The sequence below is a fragment of the Pteropus medius genome, unplaced genomic scaffold (assembly GCF_902729225.1).
Source record: "Pteropus medius unplaced genomic scaffold, Ma_sr-lr_union100, whole genome shotgun sequence".
NCBI lineage: Eukaryota > Metazoa > Chordata > Mammalia > Chiroptera > Pteropodidae > Pteropus > Pteropus medius.
The window spans coordinates 12,775,445-12,802,562 of record NW_024355990.1 but is presented as its reverse complement, the minus strand read 5'-3'; the positions used below and the strand labels follow the sequence as shown (position 1 = coordinate 12,802,562).

Below are 27,118 nucleotides of genomic sequence, written 5' to 3'. Positions count from 1 at the left end.
CATGGTACAAGCATAGTTTATTTAACAATTGCCTTCATAGTAACTGCAGTTGTTTGATCATAATGGGTAATCCTTTGCTTGCTGAAATAAAAGTTGCTGGAGTAACATCCAAGCTAGAATTTGGATCTTCAAGTGGGGCATTAACATTAACATTTGCCTCATTGGTGAAGTCTTTTTTCTTTACTTAAGGCAGCTGTTTTAAACAGCTGTTCTGCCAATATTGATGTTTCCAGAGACCCAACTCAACAATGGAGAGGTCACATAAGTGCACTGTCCAGGATCCCATTGCAGCAAGTTACTAGATTCCTAGCTGTCAATCATCCAAGAGCTTGAGCTTTGATGATAAAATGGCTATGGAAGATTGTGTACTAGCGCAAATTATATAGCTGGCTAACCGTCCACAGGTGCCTTTTCTAGTCCCAAAGCCTGACGTCCTTGACAGATATTAATTTGAAACCTTATTAAAGTTTTTAATTCCAGTTTTTAAAATTATTTCGGGGTCCATTTTTAAAAATTTAATTGTCAGTATGTTAATGTGGAGTTAACGCTAGAAATTATCCACCTGAAACCGTTCACTCTTTCCGACCATCTTAATGGAATCCCTTATTCCCCAGAAAAAGACAAACTAAATTTGCTGGCTAGGAAAAGGATGGAAGAGGCTGTTGGTTTTTATGGATAAATGGAATAAACTTTGTGATGGAATATATAAAGGGAAGAAGGGAGAATTAAAACATATAAAACAAATGATAGCATAATGACTTTGAATAGTAGCTACTTGGAGTAAATTAACAATAAATTATTAATGATAAGACTCTAACCTGCCAGATATTAAATCATAATCACATTATTCTGTTTGAAGAGATTACACATTCCTAATTAAAACTTATTTCTCCAAATATATGCTGCTTTCCGTAGGACTTTTACTAAATTCCATTATATAAGTGGCCATTTGCAGGCATTGGGGTTTAATTAATAGCTGCTTTAATAGATACTAGTTTGAAGGGTGTATGTGCAAATGATAGTCTGACTCATTGGCAGAATTTATGTGAAATTGACCCTGCCACAGTTAACTTGGCTTTGTCAAAGCAGAGAATTCAGTTTTTATCAAATAAAATCAGTGCTTTACACCATTTGTGAGTCCCTTTTCCAAAACAATGAATCCTTTATGAAGATGACTAAGATGCATGTCATGAGGCTATTACTCTTGCATTAGCCCACTGAGTCACATGTCCCTGAAGTTGCTTAGTCATCTCAATCATTGCCTGGCTGGCTCTCACATTTACAAGGGAATATTCCATCAGTCTTTTTTATCTCTTTGTTCATTGTTTTATTTTTATAAGATTAGATTGTTCTTTTTAGGTAAATTCAAAATCCAGAGCTAAGGTTGCATGCCCATAATTGCCTTACATGTAAATATTAGATGGGTAGATTGTAAACCTCACTAGTATGAGGTTGATCTTCTCACCCCCAGCCAGCTATTTTGCAAAACACACTAAAATTTGGAAGTGCAGTATTCAAACCGGATGTCTTTGAATGTCTGCTAGAAACTAGTTTCTGTTTTTTGGAGTAGTCTGGCCGTGATTTTTTTTTTTTTAAAAGCAGATCACTACTTGTTAAACTATCTCCAGTTAGGTGCACAAATCTGGTTTTTACATAATCCAGCTTTATTTGGTAAACTCTATCTTAAATTCTGAAAACCCACACAATAGCTAACATACAGCAAAGTTCCCCCGCAAGATCCACAAGGGAGAAATAACCTTTGAGAAAGAGTCTAGAAAGCACATAATCTTCTAATAGGCACACATTGACCTCTTGTATTACACTACACACGACTTAAAGAAAGGCTGTGGGGTAACATGAAAAAAATTCTAATTATGATATCTAATTCTGCAAAAATAAATAACTGAAAATATTTTAAATACTTTAAGTGCAATAAAGAAAAATAACAAACCATTAAGCCATTTTGATGTTTTGATCTAAATTAGATTTAAAGAACTAGCTTCCCAGTTAATCTATCATTTTTTTCTTCAAAAGTGAAAAAATCTTATTGAAGATTAGCCATAATGCCAACAAATTTACTTAGGTAACACTTTGCACAACATTTTTTTTGATTCAGTAGAATGATCTAAGCGTTCCAGTCTTTTAGTATGTAAAAGACTTTTATGGAATAACTTCCCCAGTACTAATAAAATACAGAACCAAAGAATTTCCTTTGTAGGACCATAGCTATTTCATCACTGAGAATTCACTTAAAAATAGTTAATCTTAAATTTCAAATAATTAGCCAGTTTTGATGCTCCAATAAAAATAAATCTGTGTCTCACCTTCAAGGCTGACGATGTAATAGCACAAAATCATGTTGACATAGTTATATCATTTTATCAAAGGTTTCACATTTTAAAAGCATTACTGTTTTTATATTTCCCTTACATTTTGTGGTACTAAATATGAGGAGAAGTGTAAAAAGTAGCAACATTTGGAAAAGTTAGGTTTTCCCTATTTCTTCTACTGTTGTCCAAAGATCTTTGTTCCCTTTCTGAAAATTCCACTTAGCAATGACTTCAGGTTTTTCTCAAAAAAAAAATATTTTCCTATGAGACCAATGTCAGAGAGCTAAAATTTAATATAAGTTATTCAGAGTCAAAGTGTTATTTTCTAGGGTAAAATAAGCCTTTCCCCTTTTTTATCCCCACATTAATAGAATACAATGAACTTCTTAAAACACTAAGACAAATGTTGAGAATGGAACACTTTTAAACAGATATAAAAGTGATAGCTTACATTTATTGGAGTGCTTATTCGTTATAGACATTGTGCTTGGGGCTTAAAACATGTTCTTATTTAATCCTCACACTCTTTGATGTAAGTAGTGGTAGTAAGGAAATAGGGACTTAGCGAGGTTAAATAACTTGCTTAAGGTTACATGTCTAGTAATTGGCAGTGCCAGGATCCGTTTCATATCTGGCAGACTCTAGAGCCTCTGCTCTTAAACACCATGCTTTATATACTGTGTCATAGACAATATGATATAATAGGCAGCAGGCAATATAATAATAGCAGTATAATGGCTCATTGTAGATATTCAATACTCTGGGGCTTTAGATGGGAAACAGAGTTGCATATATACACTAATTGCCAGATGGCTGTCTTTTCATCAGGGGCTATGATCAGAGAGGACACCACAGTGATTCATAAGCCCAAAACAGTTCCTTCTTTCTTATTTCTGTTAATAGTACCCCAGTTTCCCTCTCATTCAGGCTTTAAATCCTGGAGTCAGCTTAGAATCACCATCTTCATTATCTCCTATATCCAGTCATTTTCTTTGCCCTGAGGGTTCTCCTGTCAGAATTTCTTACACTCTTCCCTGTTCCCCATTCTCAGTACAGCTAATTAGCTTGTCTCCCTGCTCCAAGACTTTCCATGGTCTAAGGAAGCTAATGCCTGGCTGCCAAATTATTCTTTCTAAAATGCAGCTCACATAATGTCTTTTCTCTGTCTTAGGTTATCATTGCTGTCATTCTTGTCTAGTACAGAAATTAGAAAAATTAAAAAGTAGTTTTGGAGAAGACAGGTTATGGTATGTTTTTACCTTTAAAATTAACTCCGTTGATACATAAGAAAAGCTATAGAACTTTTTGAGAAATGGACACTGCCAGATGGGCCATGAACCAGAACATGTGATGAACAGGAACTAAAGGAGCAACTATACTAAGATAATGTATGAGAAAGTGCCTAGACAATGCTTAATGAATTTTATTAATTCATCAAAAAAAAAAGAGACTAAAATCACTTCCATGTCCGTTGAGAATTAACACAATAAAATGTATAGTACTGTCCTTTTCCATATGAGTCACTGACAGCAGCTCAGTGTTTTTTGCTGTGTTAACTGAACCATTACAGGGGAGACAAGTAGAGTATAAGAAAGAAGAAATGGAGAAATAAATATATGTTAAATCATATTCAAGATAAGGGTGGAAACTTAATTCTAATGTGAAAGATATCTAGAACCCAAAAGTATAGGAGTTATAATTAAAAGAAATTACTTTGGCATCTATATTTTAAAGTACTTAAAAAGAAATAGAATAAACATGAGAGAAAATATTTGCAAATCATATAACTAATAAGGGGTTAATATCTAAAATATATAATGAAATCCTACAACTCAATAGCAAAAAAAGCAAATAACCTGATTAAAAAGTGGGCAAAGGACTTGAATAGACATTTCTCCAAAGAAAACATACAGATGGCCAACAGGTATATAAAAAGACACTCAACATTACTAACCATTAGAAAAATGAAAATGAAAATGGCAGTGAGATAAACTTTGCATCTATTAGAATGGTCATTATCAAAAAACAAAATAACAGGTGTTGACAAAGAAATGGGAAAATTGGAACCCTTGTGTACTGCTATTAGGATGTAAAATAGTATAGCTGCTACAGAAGACAGTATCCTGGTTCCTTAAAAAATTAAAAACAGAACTACTGTATGATGCAGCAGTCCCACTTCTGGGTATTTACTCAAAAGAATTGAAATCAAGATCTCGAAGAGACATTCCCACTCTCATTTATTGCAGTGTTATTTACAATAGTGAAGAAGTAAAAATAGCCTAACCACCGATGAATGAATGGATAATGTGGCATATACATATAATGGAATATTATTCAGCCATAAAAAAATTAGGTATTATTAATCCTCCAGGGTTGTATTTTTTCAGAGCTATTTTGGATATTCTAGGTTCTTTGTATTTCCATATGAAACCTTATAAAGTTCTATCAGAAAAGCCCACTGGAATTTTGATGAAGATTGCATTGGATCTGTAGATGAATTGGGGGAAAATTGACTTCTTATCAATATCGAATCTTCCAGTCCATGAACATAATATATCTCTTCAGTCATATGGGTCTTCCTTAATTTCTCTCAGCAGTGTTTTTTAGTTTTCAAGGTACAGAAGTTGAAAATATTACATCATATTTATCCCTCTGTATTTCATATTTTATGCTCTTATAAATAGTATTGTTTTCACATTAATTTATAATTGTTCATTGCTAGTACATGGAAGTACAGTTGATTTTTATATATTGCTCTCGTATCATGAAACCTTGCTAGACTCACTTGTTACTTCTAATGGCTTTTTTATAGATTCCATGGGATTTTCTATAGATGATCATGTTGTCTGCAAATACTGTTTTACGTCTTCTTTTTTCTTTTTTTTTAATTTCTTACCTTATTACTCTTACTAAAACTGGTACAATATTGAATAAAGATGAAGAGAGCAGAAATCCTTGCCTTATTCTTGATCTTTAGGGGAAAGGAAAGCATTCAGTCTTTCACCGTTAGATATGTTAGTGATAGATAGGTTTTCAGTAGATGTACTTTTTCAGGTTGAGGAAGTTCTCTACTATTCTTAGTTTGCTGAGAGTTGTTTGTTTGTTTTTTTAATCAGGAGTTTATGTTGAATTTTGTCAAATGATTTTTCTACATCTGTGGAAATAATAATATGGTTTTCTTTTTTACTTTGTTAATATTGTGCATCACATTGATTTTCAGATGTTAAACCAACTTTGCATTCCTAGTAAAGTATTACTTTTTTATATATTGGCTTCAACTGGCTACAATTTTAGGGGGTGTGCATCTATGTTCATGAGATATTGGTTTGTAGTTTCCTTGTGATATCTTTGTTGGGTTTTAATACCATAGTAATGAGAAAATATTCTCCTCTCTTTAGTTTTTTATTAAGTGTTTGTATAAAATTGGTATTATGTCTTCATTAAACAATTGTTACAATTTGCTCATGAAGCCATCAGGGTCTGGAGTTTTCTTTATGGGAAGTTTTTAACTATCATTTCAATTAATTTAGTAGCTATAAGGCTATTCAGGTTATGTGTTTCTTTTTTAGTGAACTTTGGCAGTTTGTGTCTTTCAAAAAATTTGTTTAAACTATAGAATTCGTTGGCATAAAGTTGTTTATAATATTTTCTTACCCATTTTGTAATCTGTAGTCACGTAACTATTCTCATCCTTGATTTTATTCTCATTGGTATGTTATCTTCTCTCTTTTTTCCTGATTAACCTTCTTAAAGGTTTATCAGTTTTATTGATCTTACTAAATATTTTCATTGTTTTTCTGTCATTTTCCTGTTTACTGTTTTGTTTATTTCCTCCGATTTTTATTATTTTCTTCTGCTTTTTGGGTTTTTTTTTTTCCCCTTTGTTTTCAAATATGCTAAGGTAAAAGCTGAGCTTTTGTAATACAGGCATTTAGTGTTATAAATTTCTTTCTAAGTACTGCTTTAGCTACATTTCACAGATTTTGTGATTTCATTTTTATTCAGTTTAAAATCTAATTTGCTTTTTACTTTCTTTTTGACTCATGCATATGTCTAGGAGAATTTCTATATGTATTTCTGCTATCGATTCCTAATTTAGTTCTGTTATGATCCAAAGACATACTTTGTATGGCATGAATTCTTTTAAATTTATACGGAATTTTTTTTTTTTGAGCCAAACTGTGGTCTTTCTTGATAAGTATTTCATGTGCAGTTGAAATAATCTGCGATTTTAGCATAGATAGTTCTATAAATATCAAGTAGTTCAAGTCGACTGATTGTTTTGTTCAACATTTCTATATATTGCTGATTTTCCATCTACTTATTTTCTCAATTATTGAAAGAGGGATAATGAAATCTCTGATGATAATTGTGGATTTCTCTATATCGTCTTGGCAGTTTTTGCCTATTGTATTTAGAGCTCTGTTATTAGTTGCATAAATGTTTAGCATTGTTATGTCTTCTTGATGAATCGAATGAATTGACCCATTGATCTTTTTGAAATGGCCTTCTTTATCCTTAACGATTTCCTTTGCTTTGAAATCTACTTTGTCTGATACTAATATAACCATTCCAGCTTTCTGTGGATTTTTGTTAGCATGGTGTATTTTTCTCTCTATTTCTAACCTATTTGTATATTTATGTTTGAAGTGGGTTTCTTATAAGCAACTTATAGTTGGGTATTAGTTTTTTATCCAAACTTTTAAATGAAATATTTAGACCATTTGCATTTATTTGATTTTTTTTATTTATGTAGTTTTAAATCTTACATTTTGATATTTGCTTTCCATTTTCCCCTCTATTCCTTACTCTCTTTTCTCACTTTTCCCTATTTTTCTCCTATTTATTGGATTGAGTATTTTTATGAGTCTATGTTACGTTCCCAGTTCATTAGTTATACTCTTTGTTTTGGTTTGGTTTTTGTGTGTGTGGTTACTTTATTTTTAGTATATAGGTTTAATTTATGGCAGTGTAACCTCAAGTTATATTATACCATTTCATGTATAGTATAAGGCCTAATTATAATACTTGTGTCAAAAGTGCCTCTCAGATTCAGCGATTTACCAGGAGGACTCACAGTACTCAGCATTTAGTAATTCCGATAGCTATGCTTTATTACAGTGAAAAGATACAAAACAAAATCAGCAAAGGGAAAGGTGCATGGGGCAAAGTCTAGAGGAAACCAGACACAAGCCTCCATGTAGCCTCTCTCAGTGAAGTCACACAGCAGGCACTTAATTCCTCTAGCAGTGACTTGTAACAACACAAGTGAAATGTTGTCTGCCAAGAACGCTTATTAGAGATTCAGTACCCAAGATTTTTACTGGGGTCTGGTCATATAGACCTCCTTGCCTAAAACATACCAAAATTCGAGACTCCCAGAAGAAGAGCAGTGTTCAGCATAAAACATATTGTTTGTACAAACAATTTAGGCACAGTGAGCCACTCTTAATAGTTCTGGGAATGTTAGGACTCTTCTCAAAATCCACATTCTCAGACTTCAGGTAAGGGCCAGCCTTGCAAGCAGGCTTTCTAAGAGTAAAAGTCTTAGACATGTTATGTTAACATTGTTCTGCACAATAGTATATTTTCATTTCTGACCTCTCAGCCGTTATGCTATCATTGTTAGACATTTTATTTAAATAAATGTTATAAACCTCCACCAAATAAGAGTCAGATATCTTTTAGAGAGTTTTTAAAAAATAAGGAAAAAATCACATATATTAATTCATGTAGTTACCATTTCTAGTGCTTTTCATATCGTTGTGTTTATCCGTATTTCTGTCTGGTGTCATTTTTCTTTTGCCTGAAGGACTTCTTTTTAACATTTCTTGTATTGTGGATCTGCTGGTGATGAAGACTTTTTCAGACATATAAAAGCTGAAAAAGATTAATTTCACTACTATTTTTTGGAAGATTTTCACTGGGTATAGAATTCTGAATTGATAGATTTTTCTTTTCAGAATTTAAAGCTGTAGGTCCACTGCCTTCTCATTTACATTGTTTCTGAAAAGAAATCTACTATCTTTATCTTTGTTCCTCTGTAGTCAATGTGTCTTATTCTCTGGGTGCTTTTAAAGTTTTCTCTTTATCACTACTTTGAACAATTCGATTAAGATGTGCTTTGGTATCATTTTCTTCATATTTGTTGCGCTTGAGACTGGTTGAGCTTCTCAAATCAGTGAGTTTATAGTATTTGGAAATCTTGTAGCCATTATTTCTTTAAACATATTTTCTGTCCCTCCACCTTCAGAGACTCCAGTTGTACCTATATTTGGCCACTTGGACTCGTCTCACTGATGCTCTTTTTGTTTTAGAGGATTCTTTTTTCTCTGTGTGTTTAATTTTAGATAGATTTTATTCCTATGTCTTTAAGGTCAGTCATCTTTTCTTCTACAGTGTCGGATTTGTCACTAATCCCATCTAGTGTGTCTTTTATTTCTGATTCTTTAGTTTTTTCTCTCAAAGTTCAATTTGGGTCTTTTTATCTTCTATGCCCCTACTTTTGAACCTGTAGAATATAGTTATAATCACCGTTTTAATATCTTTCTCTGCTAACTATAACATTTATGTTAAGTCCTGTGTCACTTTCAATCTATTGGTTTTCCTCCTAATTATGGTTTATATTTTCTTGCCTCTCTGCATGGCTGATAATCTTTGTTTGGATGCCAGATATTGTAAATTATACTTGGCGTTGGATATTTTTGTATTCTTATAAATATTCTTCAACTTTTTTCTGGAATGTGATTAAGTTATTTGGAAACAGTATGATTAGTTTTGGGTGTTGCTTTTAAAATTTGTTGAGTAGGACCAGAACAATATTTATTACAGGTCTCATTATTCGATACTACTGAGACAAGACCTTTCTGTGTATTCTACCCAATGTCCTGTAAATTGTGAGGTTTTTCCATTCTGGCTGGTAGGAACAGGTACTTATTCCTGGCCCTGTATAAGCAGTGCACACTTTTCTCTCTAATCCTCTGGAATAGGTCTTTTCCTGGTCTTGAGTAGTTTTCTCAGATATGCATAACAGTCTGTACTCTGCTAATTACTCAAGGACTACTCTCCACAGATCTCCAGAATTATTTCTGTACCGCTTTCTCCTTCCCAGTGCTCTGCTCTTTTAACAGTTGCTGCATTGGTCTCCATTGATTCTCAGCTTCATCTCCTCAACTAGGAGAATCTGCCAGAATCTAACTGGGTTCTCCTTCCGTACACCGTGGCCTATAAATTTTCTCAAGACAATAAGTAGGCATAGAGTTTGCCTCATTTGTTTTTCTTCTCTTGGGGAATCATTATTTTTCATTGCCTATGTCTAGTGTATTGAAAACCATTATTTCATATATCTTGACTAGAGGTTTGTTTGTTTTGGGGGTTCTTTTAGGTGGGTGGGTAAATTTAGTTCTTGTTATTCCATGTTGGCCAGAAGTAAAAATTCATATCAAATTTTTAAAAAGAAAATTACAGATAAAGTGGATTAGAGCATAAATCCATCTCTCATTAGAAAATAACTATCTTGGTAGTTAGAATTGGGTTTTCTGTAAGCTAAAATACATATTGTACCTATAATAATGAAGAATTAAATGTGGTCATTTTTATCACAACAAATTAATCTCACCTGTAACATTAGAAAGAACTTAGTTACCCAAATGGATATGTGTAGATCCAGCCTTCTCAGTAACTTCTCTAAAAGAAAGGAAAAAATAGTCTTTAAAAAAATCTATTCTGTCCTCTCTGGACAGTAACTCTAAGGCACATTTTCTCTTTTCCCCCAGCTTCCTGTAGGAATACAGTTCTCTGATTGTCGGTACCTTGGCCAGCATCCAGGCCTTGCCTATCATATGCACAGAGCTTGGAAAATAACAGTTTTCTCCCATGTCTTGTTTATGACAGTAGCCTTTAAACAGGAATGTATCCCTGAAAGGTGGCAAACAAATGATTTATTTCCTTTCATTATCCTAGTGCAGAGCAGTGATTTTCAAAGACCCGGATTTGCAGCCTGTAACTGTCTTCCTCTACCCTTCCTGTTCTAATAACACCAAGTCTGTACACCTTTCTCTGCAGTTGAGAATGGAAAATCCATATTCACTGTTTTCATTCATGAGTTCACTTATTAAATGTTATTGAATATACATACTATATGACAAGAATTATACTAGTTAATAAGGACTTAATAGGTTGGGTGATTTAATAGGGTGAGTTGGCGAGATATGAGGATAGAAGCATAGAGATTGACACGTCAGATACATATATTTGCTGGCTGCTTACAGAACAGTTACGTAGGATGCAAGGTTACCCATTAAAAGTCTATTTATAGTAAAAGCAAGAGATGTTGAGAACTATATGGCCATCATTTATTGAGGATTAAGGTTCTGAGCTAAGAGCTTAACGTACATTTTCTCATTTAACCTTATAGGATAGATGTTCTTATAATGTTCATTTTACATGACAAAACTGAAGATTAGAGTGATTCAGCAACTCCTCCAAGGTTACACCATTAGAAGTAGTAGTGGTTGGGGGGGGGGGAAGGCATTATATATAAAAGATATTCCTCAAGTATACTTAATAGGACCTGTGCCAAATTAGATGTAAAGATTAAGGAAGTAAGCAGGGTCCAGCCTGGTTAGTACTTAGATGGGAGACACGTAGGAAGACCAGGTGCTGTAGGCATAAAAATAAGGGATTGTAAGCTGACAAGGCCTTTGCAATCTGTGAGGTCAACCAAGGGTAGCCTCACCTTAAAAAAAAAAAAAAAAAGTTTAAAGAAGAAGAAATCCTGGTAAGTCCCAAGTTTCTATCTTAGAAGACCAGGCAGATGGTGATATTTCATTAACTGAGATAACAAATAGAAGAAAATAAACAAGTTAAGGTGAGTGAGACAATAACTTTAGTTTTAAACATTTTAAGTTTGAAATTTCTATTGGAAATCCAAATAGGTAACTCTTATAAGTAGTCAGAAATGCTGTACAGGAGCTTAGGAATGAGATCAGGAATAGAAAAAACAAAAACAAAAAACAAAAAACATCACCACTTAGATAGTTGTGAAAGCCTGTAAGATACCCCTTTGAAATTACCCAGGGAGATCATGAAGAAGAAATAAAAAACAAAATATAGAACCTAGGATTGGCAATATTTTAAAAATAGGTGGAAGAGAAGGCATCATTAAAAATACATCAGAAGGCAAATAAAAGAACTAGAAGAAAGTGTCATCTTAAGCCCAAGAGGCAAATATATTTCAAAAAGTCGGTGTTAGTTAAAAGTGTTAAATACTGAGGGTGGTTAAGGAACTTAAAGACTGAAAAAAATCATTGGACTTAGGTTTTAGTATTAATTCATTCAATCCTCACAGAATCGTTGTTATCCTTCTTTTTAAACGAGGAAAACTGAGATATCAAGAACATTAAGTCGCTATCCTAGGGTCACAGACTAGTAAGGAACAGAGGAGGATACCAACTGAGGCATCTGGCTCTGATCCAGTTTTACGCACTTGGCTGTATGCTTCCCTGCGGACCCAGAAAGTGATTCTGCTTTATTTAGTCCTTTTTTTTTTTTTTTTTAAACAGAAGTTTTATCTGGAATGAACATATCGCAGACTATTATCTTTAGACTGTCCTTTAGGGCCTACTTCAAATTGCTTTACATTCTTCAAAAACTCATTTCCTGGAGTAGGAATAGCTGCCTACTGTAGTTCTGTTTCAGAGCGCCAAGAATAAACAACAGACCCTAAAGAGATTTGACTCTTGTAAATGGGTGAGTGAGCCTTCTGGAAATTCAATAGACAAATGAGCCTGTGCCTTGGTTTAAGTATTTCTTTAAAAAAAAAAAAAAGCGTGTTTTTTTACTTATGTTTGGTGCTAATGTGATATCAGGTTTTGTCTGAAGTGCATGTGTTTTTCCTCTGCTCTATGAGTAGCATGCATGGCATGAACCCTAAGAAGTTGTCTTTTGTTCTGAGGAACAGGGGTGCTTCCAGACTAGACTTTACAGTCATTACGGAAGAATGTGAGGAAACGCAGCTCTGCTCCTGTTTGCACCAGACCTTGGCTATGTCACACACACTCTTTCTTCTGCCGTCCTGTGACTGACTTCTTTTAAGATGATTCACGGTTGTTTCCATGAGTAAATATGCTTTAGTCTAAGTCCAGTTTGAGCTCCTTTGCCCCACTTCCGCTTCCCTTTTCCCCCTTACTGCAGCTGTTCGTAATTGCAGTTGGGCAAGCTGATGTGTCAGCTTTAATGCACTTTTGTTTTTTTAAATGTTTACTCTTTACCTTAAAGTTAAAGAAAGGTCAGTTTTCTCTATAAGCCTAGATATATAATTATACTTATTGATGGTCTCGCAGAGACTGTTTCCTAGAGAGAATTCATTTGTCTGCTGTGAGCCTAATTTTCATCGAAGAGATGCACACACCGATCTGAGACTGGAATGGTTATTAAATCCCTTTTAAAAGCTGCTTTCTGAAGCTTGTCTTCTTTGTGTGCACTGTTCGAATGTTTTTCCTTTCCATGGTTTTTCCTTCAACATTTTATTAGGAAAATTTTCAGATATACAAAAAAAGCATTTTACAGTAAATACATACCCACCACTTTGATTATATCACTAACATTTTACTATCTTATTTTATCACATATCTGTATCCATCTACCCAGTCTTTATTCACTCATCATTTTCAGAGATTTTCAAAGTAAGTTACAGATATCAGTACACTTTATTGGCATGTTTTGAAAAGGATAGGATGGTCTTCCTGCTCTGTCACTGCCCTGGGGCTGCCACAACTTGAGTGCCAGGGGTAAGAAAGCCACTTCTGTTACAAATGGTACAGATTAGCTCATCTTTTTCCCTTGGCTCAGCTATAGTTGCAGTGGTAATTTCTCACTGGATTATTTCAGTGGTTTCTGCTTTAGAAAATCTCCCGGGAGCCAGCTGATTTCCCAAACAAAGAAACAATTATTTAGGAATGTGAACTCCGCAGAGAATATACATTACCTCCATGTCCCACAATACAGGCCAAAGTACTTTCTTGTTCATATGCCCCAAATTTACTATTGGTACATAAGAAGTATGTCTTTCTTTTATCATATGCATCTGACAAAAGCCTTAGGTTCAGAGGTACAGAAATTGTTTCTAGACTGTTCTTGATGTCTACAGTTGTTTTACCATATGGTACTAGGCTAATTTTGTCTGTTCTTCCCTTGAGGCTTTTGTGAATTGATTACAATTTTAGAAAAATTTTAAAATAACTTTTTAAAATGTCAAAGCTTTCTCAGTGGAATAAAATATGAGAGATTACGTCAACATGAGAACAAGTTATGTTAATAGAATTTTTCTCAAAAACTTAAGCATTTAAATTGAGTCTATACTTATTCCATATTATAAATTGGCATTGGTCATATTCATGAAAGCCCCTTTTGATACAAAAGGTAAAGTAATCTCAGACCTGAAGAGGTAAGTTGGTTTAGAAAGCAGCTGAGTGTCTCTGAGTAGCTCTTTCCTTCCTGGAAAGGTCATCCGTGGCCAAGCATGTGATTCCTAAAGGAAGGCACAGGAGAGGTGAAAGAGAAAGAAGATAGCCTAACATGTCACCTAAGCCTGTCAATTCCACGCATCAATGAGAGAACTTGTGTCACTTCAAGATTTAACAGTGACATCCTGTAGAGCAGTTGCAACATAATATAATAGAAAAAACGTGGATTTTGGAGTCAGAGTTATGTTTTGATTTCTGGTTTTAAAACCAGCTCTTGTATTCCTTCCCCAAGTTCTGTGTGACCTTAGGTCTCTCTAGGCCAATTAGACTCAGCTCAAGCCACCTGTTGTTCCATTTTTCTGTTTCTTGCTGGGGAGTCCTATGACTCTTCAGCCAGTTTGTCTGAGTGTCTGTCCACCAAGGACATGCAGATACCTAAGAAACGAAATGCATGAGTGGTTAGCAGCCCCCTACTATCAAGTGACATCATGGAAAATGGTGGAGTAAGGCGCTCCAAGGATCAGCCTCTCCACGGAAGCAACAACCGTTAAGCTGGCAAGTCTGACAGAATCAACTTTTTCGGGACTCTGGAATTACTAAGTGAAAAAAGCAGATCATAAAACAATGTCTATACTATGATCCCATTTCTTGTTTATAAAATAAGTGTATATGGTACAGACAAAACTCAGAATATATGTGAATGGTGTTTCTGGCTGGTGGGAATACAATTGTTATTTTGTTTATCTACTATTCCTAAATTTTCTATAGTGAATATATATTACTTCTGTAAAAACATAACAAAAGTAAAGTAGAACAGTTTGGCAGTTTCTAAAAAAGTTAAACATAGAGTTTCCATATGACCCAGCAATTCCACTCCTAGATATACCCTAGAGAATTGAAAACACATGTACACAAAAACTTGCACATGAATGTTCATAGCAGCATGATTCATGATAGCCAAAACATGAAAACAACCCAAATGCTCTTCAGCTGACAAATGAATAAACAAAATGTGATATATCCATATAATAGAATATTATTCAGCATTAAAAAGAATGAAGCACTGATTATGCCACAACATGAACGAACCTCAAAGACATGCTAAGTAAAAGAAGCCAGACACAAAAGGCCACATAGTATATAACATTTATGTGAAATGTCCAGAATAAGCAAATCTGTAAAGAGAGGAAGTCTCTGGTTGCCAGAGGCTAAAGGAAGGGAGACTGGGGAGTGACAACTAATGGGTACAGGGTTCCTTTAGGGGATGATGAAAATAGTCAGGAGTTAGTGATGGTTGCGCAACTTAGTGAATATACCAAAAACTACTGAATTATATACTTTAAAAGGGCAAATTTTATGTTACGTGAATTATAGAGTAATAAAATAATGTTTAAGGAAAGTAAAATAGACTCTATTAACTGCAAGACCCTAGAATTAAAAATATCTTTAGGAAGTTGAAGTCTTAATATTTCACTGAATTCTGTAATTGTAGTAATGGATTTTAAAATAGTAAGTTTTGGCAAAGATATGGGAATCAGGAAATTATAAGTGACCATGTAGCTAGCTATATCTCCACAGGATATCTCCTTTTTTAAGTGAAAATTTGAAAAGTGATAAAGGAAACTATTTGCTTCTGTTACTAGAATTTGGCTTTATTTAATTATTTGCACGACTTGCATAATTGTTATCCTTTTTTAAAATGCTTTTCTTTGTCAACACACAAAAATTATTCAACGTATTATAGATAACCTTAGACAAATTGGATTACTACAAATATAAATAATATAAACTCAATTAAAACCTTTCCCTAAAAATATTTGTGAAAATATATATAACCAATATCAGATAACTATAGTCTGCGTACTTTCATATTAAAGATATTTAAAATAACAAAGTTATTCATTTTGAGAATGATTTTATTATTTTAAAAACCGTAATTTCATGCAGGTGGTGATGTTGTGTCCTTTTCTTCTTGTTTTTTTCTATTTATTTTTTATTTTTCTATTAGAGTTGATATTCAATATTTTATATTAGTTTCAGATGAAGAGTATAGTAGTTAGACATATAATTTATGAAGTGATCCTTTGATTAGTCTAGTACTCACCTGATATATACATAGTTATTACAATGTTATTGACTATATTCCCTATACTATATTTCACATCTCTGTGACTTTTGTAACTACTAATTTGTACTTCTTAATCCCTTCACATTTTTTAGCCAGCCCACCAACCCCCCCTACCACCTGTCAGTCATCAGTTTGTTCTTATCTATAAATCTGTTTTCATCAGAGCTTTTAGATGCTTTGTTCCCTTAATATACCTACTAGATTTTTAAAAATACCTTCGTGAACTTAAAGGAATTGCTGGTTTTATTGGTATTTTTAAAGAAACAAACAGTTCCCCTTTGCATTGCTTCCTATAGGACTGATATGTATCGGTGTGACCATATTGGTTGTTAGATATTGAAATACTTTCTTACTGTTTGGTAAAGAGCTGACCCTCAGCCATCTGGATGCCCTGCCACAGCCCGGTCTCTCCCCCAGGAACTCCTAACTCTGTATCTCCCCACAGTCCTGCAATTAAAAGGTTATCTCCAGACCTTAAAGACCCTTCTTCCGTCCTACTTTTGCATCTATCCTAATTGCTGGTTCCCAGGCCATCCCCATTGTTTAATAATTTGGATATTAATCCTGATTTTCTCACTGTTCCATAAATCATTACTGTTTCAACAGTGTTTGTGTTCTGCCAACTAGAATATCAGATGGCCTTAGCTCACCTGCCATTGCTTATCTGTATAGAACCAAAATTCAGTTTTATTATTTTCTTGAATAAACCAGAATGCCATCATACTGTAACTCTAATAGCCTCATAAACCATGGTTTTTTTCTTTATTTCTCTCAGTGTTGATGGTTTGGTCTGAGTTCTGTTTTCTTATTGTTCCTTCCAGTTCGCTTTGCACCTTACAGGCCTCCAGACATCTCGCTGAAGCCTCTGCTCTTTGAAGTGCCCAGCATCACTACAGAGTCAGTGTTCGTCGGCCGGGATTGGGTTTTCCACGAAATAGATGCTCAACTTCAAAGTTCAAATGCCAGCGTGAACCAAGGAGTAGTGATAGTGGGAAACATTGGGTTCGGCAAAACCGCCATCATCTCCAGACTTGTGGCCCTCAGCTGCCACGGAACACGGATGAGACAGATCGCCTCAGACAGCCCGCATGCCTCCCCCAAACGTATGTATTCCCTTTTAAAGAACTCCTTGCTTCATTGCTCTGAAATGTTTTCTGACGTATTTTATAGTCTCATATCCCTTTATTTTCTGATCTGCAAAACCTGACTCGCATGTGAGGACCATTTATTCAGAGTTGAGGGAAAAAATCTAATACTCTGTTTATATTTAACCCAAATATCCAACAGTCACCTAAGTGTGACTGAAAAAAACCCTTCTCTCAGAATAAATTTATGACTCTTATCTACTGGCTGTCTGGCTACTCTGTTTTTCGGAAAATAACTACAGCAATTGCCTATAAGAGCCATTTGCATCCATCACTGTCAGCTTCTTCTTAGCCTGTGCCCATGTCTTCTAGTTACATGCCAGCACAGTCTGTTTGTGGCCTTCATTTACTTGCCGTTGATGTCAGCCAAGCACTGCTTGGGCTTGAGCTTCATCGTGTCCTTGAAGGGTTTCTCTCTCTCCCTTGTGAGAAGATGCTGAGATCCTATATATATCCATGCTGCTTTCAGCCTAGGCAGGGCGCAGCTTAATGATCACCACAAGAATCTTGTTTATTTAATCTTAAGATACTCACATGGTTTTTAATACAAGACACTTTCTAAGAGCTTAATGAATATTAATTCATCCAATCCTCCTATCAACTTTTCGAGGTCATTTCCATTGTCTTTATTTCACAGATAAATGATCTAAGGCTCAGAGAGGTTCGGTCGGTAAGCCTCCCAGGTTTCACAGCCAGTAAATGGTGAGACCAGAATTTGAGCCTAAGCAGTCTGGTTTCAGAGGCCGTTTTCTTACCCATTTTGCTATGCTGCCTCTCCTTATTGGTGGAACTCACGTGAGTAAAGGAGATAAAAGGAGATGTACAGATGTTCTTCCTATACACACTGTATGTATAGAACCAGTCTATCCGGTTTCTGTTATTCGGTAACAAAAAAAAAAAAACTATTGCATCTAGTCCAACTCAGTAATCCAGCTCATCACAGATTTTCAGATAGCAACCACTAGAAGTGATTTGTTTGAGATCATAGTCATTACAGAGTCTAGCACAGTGCTGAAACTCAACAGGAACTCACTGAACACCCTCCAAACATCCTGGCTTCCTGTTGACATTCATTAGCAGTGTTGTGTCGTTAAGTAGGCAGATTGCCTCTGATAAATTTATGGAAATCTAACATGTAGAAAAAGAACTAGTGTCTAGAAAGAAAACTGGTCGAATCAAGAGTCTTTTTTTCTCCAGGGTATGGTAAGAATTGGTATTCTTTTTTCACCAGGGTATGGTAAGAATTGGTATTCTTAAGAGTAATGTCATGCTTAGTTTCTACGTGAGCTTTTCTGAGGTAGATTGGCATAGTGTCGTGGGAGTCAAGAGCCCAGAGTTTGAGCCCGAACACTCAAATTGACTGTACTTTGTAACCTCGAGAGTTTTGCTTTAATTTATTAAACTTCAGTTTTCACATTTGTAAAATGAGGATGTTGGACTAGGTTTTCTTTAAGATTTGTTCCAGTGCTAAAATTAGATGATTCTAAGAACATCTTCATGGTTGAAAGTAATTTTCTATACCTATTCCAGTATTTTCCTTTGGCTACTTAAATATCACACCAAACTCCTTTTTATCTGAGTAATCCAAGAGGTTAACTATTTGAGTGTGTCAGAAAGAAAAGCAGATAGCTGATAGTCTCTCTGACTCCTCTGTCTATCACCGTTACAGATAACAGAACGGTAGAATCATGCATGGCAGAGGATAAATGCCAAGGGCAAGAAGAGCTGCTTTCTCAGAAAGCAAAGGCACCTGGGAGTGCCCCCTCTCTAAGTCTGGGAGAGCAAGAATTAATAGAAAACAGCCATGTGCTCCCCAAAGCAGAGGTTCTTTGAAGGTAGTTCATTAAGTTATTCTCTAACATTCATTGCCTTTTATCTCCAGAGAAACTCTAAAAATACCAAGACACTCCCATTCATGAGATAAATGTCCATATGTTGAAACTGTAGATTTGGCCTGATAGTTAACTTTCAAAACCTGAAAATGTGTCAAAGGAGATCGAATATGTGGCTTTATATTTATCAGAATTACACAGAACCAGCAGTTAACGTGAACAAAATAATATTTGTTGCAATCTCTTGATGTCCGAGCTACATTCTACCTCTGCCATCTTAACTGAACCACTAGTCCTTAAGAAAGGTCACAAATAAGTGACCGATAACGCCCAAGCTGTTTTTTAGCATTAATCTGTTACTGTATGAGCCAGCACTAGAACGTTGCTGGCAGCAGCAGAATAAGAATGATGTCTGTATAGAGAGTCACCTTAATTTTTTACAGAGTTTAATTTACATGAAGCTTGGGTAGATTTATTTGGAATGCCACTAGTTCTCCTAACCCTCAGTCAGTGATGCCAGCGATGTAGTTGTAGTAATGATGAGAACATGTGGAAAGTTATTGGAGCCCCCAGCTCCCATCTCTGCATCATCTGTCGTTCTTTCTTCTGCCCCTGCCTCCTCCGCACTGAGCAGTACTGCTGTGGAAGATGGGAGCAGTTAGCCCGCAGTACCGAATTGCCTGGCTCTGTCCCTCCCCCACAGACACTCAGCCCCCAGCCCGCCCCCTCCTTGTCATTTCACTGGTAGGTACAGAAAAGCTGTCAAGGCAGGCACCAGCCTGTCATCCTTCTTCCTCGCTCCACACCCTCCCCAAACTGACTCCCCATCAGTCTCCCCACCACCGTCGTCACCCACCCCCCAACACATACATACCAAAGAGCAAAAACATTTTGTGAAAATAGACCGGTTGTGTAATTCAGGCATTATTACATTAACAAATGTACTCAGTACTGTAGTTAGGGAAGTTCTGTCTAATACAAGACTGTATTTTCCTATCACTAAAAGTCTCAGTGTAGTTATTATTTGGATTTGACATTTGCCAACAGCTGCCAAGCCCCCAAACAGCTGTTTAGTAACTAACCCCTCCCCTCCCCACTCCGCTCATTTCAGAAGTCTGTTCTGCCAGTTTGCTGTGCACACTGCCTACATATTAACTTTATTTCTACTGTTCTCTAAATACCAAATAGAAAGGAAAGACACTCAGACAAAAAGGAAGGCATTTTTAAAAGGAAATCGCTAGAAGACAGAGGTGTTCAGACGATAATTACAAAGTCAGATAGCAGATAAAAGGGAAGGGGGTGAGGAAAAGGAGCGAAGGACAGAAATGCTACAGTGACAGTCATCGAACTTTACCCCAGCTGACACGTTTCTTCAAGTTTTTTTCATTACCGTCTCCCACATTTATCCTCCTACAGTTATTCAGAACTCTATCCAGTGACCCGGGGATTACCGTAGCAGTCGGAGGGAAGAAATACCAGTTAAATGAGGACCACCTTACCTGATACTCCCTCCTTTCAGTAGCTATTGACTATCAAATAGCAGTCCACTTCTTTTGGTATTTATCTCTAAAGTATGATTTGTATTCATAAATATATTCTATAATTTCTACTAGTAAGACATTTTTTAATGATGCGTACAAATGGAATTGTTAAAATACAGTTTTATTAAGCTCCCATTCACATACCATACAATTCACCCATTTAGATGTTCAGTTCAGTGGGTTTTTTTTAGTATATTTACAGAGTTTTACAACAGTCACCATAATCTAACATGAGAACATTTTCATCCCCGCGATAGAAAGCTTATGCCCTTTGGCAGTCTGTCTCCATACCCCCCTTCACGTCCTACCTCCACCCCTCGGTAACCGCTCGTTTATTTTTTGTCCAATAGATTCTGTATTCTGAGCATTTCATATCAGTAGAGTCATACAATATATGGTCTTTTGTAATTGTCCTCTTTGAGTGTAATATTTTCAAGAGTTGTCCAGATCGTAGCATATATCACTATCTCATTTGTTTTTATTGTCGAGGCCTCACCTATTGAATGGCTCTACCACATTCTAACCATTCATCAATTGATGGACATATAGGTTGTTTCTACTTTTTGGTTGTTATGAATCTTGCTACTTTGAACATTTGCGTACAAATTTTTACGTCTACATATGTTTTTATTTCTCTCGGGCACATACCTAGGAGTAGAATTGTTGGATCATAGAACGAATGCAATTTAACCAATCTTCCTTTAGTTCAGAGTTTTATGATTATCTGATGCAAACATCTCATCTTTTTAATCCAGATGTGGATGCCAACAGAGAGCTGCCACTCACACAGCCACCTTCAGCCCACTCGTCCATCACCAGTGGGAGCTGCCCGGGAACTCCAGAAATGCGCCGGCGGCAGGAGGAGGCCATGCGGAGACTAGCCTCACAGGTACAGTGGGGGTCCCAGGTCGCGGGCATGCTAGTGCTTTGGAACATCAAAGGGGCAAAGGTAAGGAGACCCTTGGCAAAGTGAACGAAAATATGCACAAGTATACCATGAGTACATTTCTTTGCTGTTCCTAGAAAAATACTTTATTACAATGGAACCAGAACCTTAGAGTTGCAGAGGCCCTTGGAAATAGTCAGACCCTCTAATGAACAGATAAGGAAATTGAGACTTAAAGGAGTTATATGGTTTACCCAAGACCACAATATAAGTAATCAAAAGCTTTTTATTTTCATTTCTAGTTCAAAACTCATCTTGCTATATACTACACTGTAATAGTTCTTATATGTTTGGGTTTTTAATTTCTATTTTTATCAAAGTAATGTATGCATATAGTTTAGAAAATCAAATAATGCTCAAAGCCTTATAATAAAAATGTGCAATTCTCTTTCCTCACTCAGCCTCTTCCCAAAGACAGCCACTGTCACCTCTTAGGGCTGTATCTCTGATCTTAGCCTCCATATTTCTAACTAATATTTATATACTGCTGGAACCTTTTTTTTTTTTTAACAGTTTTACACATTATCTATTACTTCTTATTATAGATGATGAGAATTTTAGCTCTTTTCCTCTTTCCTCCATCTCAGTACAGCTATATCATGATTTTTGTCCGAATCAGTATTTTAATATTTTCTTTACTAATACTATGCAAATATGGGTCACTGTGGAACCAAGGATTACAATTTCCTTCTTGAACAATTTGTTTTTCCTGAGTTTATGAACTGCCTCATTTTAAAATTTGCTCATTTTTCTTTAAACTTATGGCTAAGTCACTCTGTAACTCTTAATAGCTTTGTAAAATACCTTCCAATACAATTTTCCACATTAAGTACATTCCACATCTAGCCAGGAGTCCTTCATTGAGCTAGGTGTGGTCAGGATGCTCTCAAGGCTTATCACCTAATCGGTACCCTCGAAATTCTTAATACTTCCGTGTTGGATCCCATGTCATCTTCTTTCTTGATTCTGTTCCTCATTTTGGTGGAGCACATCCTCCAGTAGTTTCCTAAGAAAGAATGCATAGGAGGTGTTTTTGAGACTTAATGTTTCTGAAAGCAACTTTATTCCATTCTCTTACTTTACTATTTGTTTGACATGGTATATATTTCTAGGTTTAAAATGATTTTCCATCAGAATTTTGAAGGCATTGCTTTATTGTCTCGAGCTTCCAATATTGCTATTAAGTAATACAATTCTATTCTTATTCCTAATCCTTTATATATGCCTTTTCTCTCTGCTTTTTTCTCTCTCTTAGTATCCTCTTTTTATCACCATTGTTCTTGGGTCTTTTTTCCATTTACTCTCTTGATACCTAGCAAAACCTGCAGATATTCTTAATTCTGGGAAATACCAGTATTATGTATTGATAATTGCCTTACCACCATTTCCTTTGTTTTCTTTTTCTACAACTCGTTTTAATCAAAAATTAGATTTCCTATTCGGATACTCTCGTTTTCTTAACTTTTCTTTCCTATTTTTCTATACTTTTGCTTTTCTGTTTTGGTTTTTGATCCACCATTAAGAGATTTCTTCAACGTTACCTTCCAGTCCTTTCAGAAAAAAATTGTGTTTGACTATCATAATTTTAATTTCTAAAGCTCTTTCTTGTTCTCCAATTGTTCCTTTCTTTTATATAGCATCCATTCTCATGTTATGGGTGCAGTATGTTCTCATATCTCTTTTTTAATAGTTAGGCACTGAAAAACTTACTGGAAGCTTGTGTGTATAGAGATTTTAACTATAGAACATTAAGATGACCCACCAGCCTTTATTGGAAATACCCCAGAGTCAGTGTTTGTTAGATTTTCTCTTGTGCTGTTTATCTTCTCTAGCAAAGGATCCATCAGTTTTCTTCCTGGAGGGTATGTATCCTGGGTGCCAGCATTCTGGAGCTAGGCAGGAGAAGAGGGCTGGAGTTTCACCATTCATTATGGATACTTTTACTTCAGCCCCTTTTCAGTCCCACTTGCTCTATATCTGGTGTCCCTAAGTCTAGATTCTTTCTGATTTAGTTTCTTTAGTGAATATATTCTCTTTCCTGTGGGTGTTGGGGAAAGTGGTCACCTGCTGGGCAGGGTGGGAATGGATATTTGGGGAATCTAACTGCTTCTTATATAAACTTCAAATGATTTCTGTGTTTTCAGTTCTCTTCCTCACCCCCAGTCCCACAGTACCTGGTGCTTCTAAGTCCTATGCTCTTCTGAGGTTTTACAGATGCTTTGACTCCCTCCTGTTGTTATTACCCCCAGCAGACATTTGCTTCACCTTCTGTCAGGTCACTGATGAATCCTACGTACACATTCCATCTTTATGTGTTATAATCTGAGATTATAGGTAGATATTCCTGTAGAAGTTTACATTTCTGTTTTGTATTCTCCTTATTTTTGAGGATTTTCAAGAGAACAACAATGTAAAATGTCTATCTCAAGTATTTAAAGAAGTCTTGTCATAGTTAATTAGTAATTAACAGAGAAACAGAGAAACAGAGAGTCATCTGCAATATCATAAGGTTCTAATAAAATCCAGTCCAGCTCAGAGGCAGAAACAGCATGCTTCCTCCAAATGCATTTTTAATTGTCCCCACTTATCGGTACACATCCTTTATAAGTGGACTCCTGAAAACAGCCTAGGATTTCCCTCATTGGACATTGCTAACTTTTCATGCATTGCTAACTCAATGCAACTTTAAAAGATATCTCTGTTTTTTTCTAAATATTCAGAATAAATATCATCCAAGAAATACACGTATGCTGAAGAGCTTCCATCATCACAGTCATTCATTAATTCATTTAGAATATGTGTTAGGACCTCCTGTAATACAAGTCTGATGTTAAAGCAGTCGGCGAAACAGACACAATCCCTGATGTTATGTAGCCCACATTGTCGTGATGGAAGAAGACCAGCAAACAAATGAATATATATATATGTCAGATGGTGATGAGTGCTAAAAAGAGCTCGGAGAATTAAGTCTCACCACGTTGTCACTCATTAATCTCTCTCATCAGGAGAAGAAAGTTCAAGACATTTATGTTTAATATTTGGAAAATGTTAAATATTGTTAGTAGGAAATTAGTGACTATACTTACTTGAAAAGTGATAACATTTTAAATTCCATGACAGTGTCTTTTTTAAGCAAAATAGAAATAAATCCTTTTTACCTAGAGGTGGGATTTTTTTTTAAATTTATATTAAACATTGTATAAGAAATGGCCCCTTAGATTAAAATTAATGTTTATATTCAATATTTGGAAAATGTTAAATATTATAAGTAGGAAATTAGTGGTTATTTACACTTACTGAAGGAACATATTTTAAATTTCATGATTATTTCTTCCTTAGCAAAATACATAAATCCACCTGTTTGCAACTAAAGATGGGACATTTTAAAGCTTATGCTTAACGATATAAGTATATACTATAAGATTTAAGTTTATACTGTAAAATTTTGTGTTTTAGAATGATCTACATTTTAGGAGAAATGAGATCCAAACTAAACAAATGACCTATAGATGATGTTTCATAAAACTTGTCTAGGGCTTCTATCCTCTAAGAATTAACACTGAGTTAATAAACGCAGATTTCATCTACATTCAGGATACCGAATATGGGAAAGAACCTTGTTTGTCAATTTCAGTGTTTTTTATCTGTCTCTTCTACTAGAATGGATCAGTGTCTAAATTATTGTTCACCATTGTTTCCTTAGCTCCTAGCACAGTGCCTGGCACGTAAATATTTGTTAAATGAATGAATAGTCTATTCTCTATACTAATGCCTGAGTAATCTTTCTAAAACATATTTATCTGTTTTTGCTACTTAAAACCTGTAAATGTCTCCTCGCTGCGCTTGAATGAAATCCAAACTCACTTTTAAAAACACCATACGAACTATAATGAATGGACCTTTACTTTTTACATCTAGCCCAGGGTTTCTCAGTGTTAACACTCCTGACATTCTGTGCCAGATAGTTCTTTGCTTGGATAGGAGGGCTTTTGTCCCTTTATTGTGGGATATTTGGAACCATCCTTGGCCTCTGTCCACTACCCAATAGCATTCCCCCCACCCCACCTTCAGTCATAATGACCAGAATAATCTCCAGACAATGCCAGATGTCCCCTAGGATGCAAAGCCACCCCTGTTGAAAACCCCTGTTCTGTCTTATCTCCCACCAATCCCCAATCACTCACACCGTAGCCGCACTAAAATTGATTTAAATTCCTTGAATGCCTGAGGGCCTTCACACATACTGTTTTCCTCAGCCTGGAACACTGCTACGGCCTCAGTTCACTCCTCCTCATTCTTCAGATCTTAGCTGAAATATTACTTCTTTTAAGAAGCCTCCCCTGGCTCCCCAAGTTACTTATTTAGATGCCCTTTTGTGCATTGTCCCAGCACCTTGTATTTCCTTTCTCAGAGTGCCCCCCCCCAGTTTTATTGAAATATAATTGACATAAAACATTGTATTAGTTAAAAATGTACGGCATAGAAATTTGATATATGTATATATTACAAAGTGATGACCACAGTAAGCTTGGTTAATATCCATCACCTCACATGGTTACAGAATTTTTTCTTATGATGAGAACTTTTAAGATCTCTCTTAGCCACTTACAAATGTATAATGTAGTATTAATAACTGTACTCACCATGCTGTATATTATATCCTCAGAACTTATCTATCTTATGACTGGAAGTGTACCTTTGGACCACCTTCACCATTTCCCTCACCCCTGACCCCCCGCCTCTGGCCTCACCAGTCTTCTCTGTTTCTATGAGTTCCGCTTTTTTTATATTCCACATACAAGTGAGATTATGCAAGATTTGTCTCTCTGTGTCTGACTTGTATTTCACTTAGCATAATGCCCTCCATCCATGTTGTCACATATAGCAGGATTTTCTTCTTTTTATGGCCGAATAATATTTCATTATGTATATATATGCCAGTTTCTTAATCCAGTCATCCAGTTCTGGACACCTATGTTGTTTCCATGTCTTAGCTATTGTAAATAATGCTGCAGTGAACATGCAGATATCTCTTCAAGATAGTGATTTCCTTTTACAGAAGTAGAATTGCCAGATCACGTGGTGGTTCTATTTTTAATTTTTTGAGGAACCTCTATCTCATAGTGCTCATTAACTATTATTATCACTTGTTTAATTGTCTCTCATTCTTGCTAGACTGTGAAGGTCATGCAGGTTATTATATGTCTACATATAATGAAAGTTCAGTTAATATATACTGAATGATATATTTTCTATTAGGAAATCATGGGCATTCAACTGAGTGCTTATTCATAATAATGGTTCCCAACCAAGTTATTAGATCAAATTAGAAGCAGATTCATATGCCCAAAATCTCGGTGAAGAGTTTAAAATTCAACCAGTTCTCTGAAACAGAGTTTCATAAACTCTGGATTAAATGCACTTGGGCTATCATACTGTACCAGACCTACTTCTCTAGGAATTGCAGATGAACTAAATAAAATAGTCACTTTTCCTGAAAATTTGTATTTGGTATTAGTCCTCACCTCCTTGCTAATCAGTGATCTGATTAGCAACAATCTGTGGGATGCAGCTACTTAGGTCTAAAATTATTACAAAGTTAAACATTACCCAGTGCTTTCCTACAACTAAATAAATGATAGAGCTCTGCCTACCAGACATGGAAGCATACTATAAAACCTTTATAATCAAAACAGTGCAGTTCTCGTGCATGAATAGACTAATAGGCCAG

General features: G+C 35.5%; 1 protein-coding gene across 6 annotated transcripts in view; it reads left to right on the top strand.

The window, feature by feature from the left end:
* Positions 1-27,118, top strand: part of TANC2 (tetratricopeptide repeat, ankyrin repeat and coiled-coil containing 2) — a 296,707-nt gene that overhangs the window by 194,031 nt on the left and 75,558 nt on the right. For all 6 annotated transcript variants that reach the window (XM_039859913.1, XM_039859912.1, XM_039859911.1 and 3 more), the window contains 2 exons: positions 16,745-17,026; positions 21,197-21,330. In XM_039859913.1, coding sequence (XP_039715847.1) covers positions 16,745-17,026; positions 21,197-21,330 — 416 coding nt within the window. The remainder of the gene's footprint in view (positions 1-16,744; positions 17,027-21,196; positions 21,331-27,118) is intronic.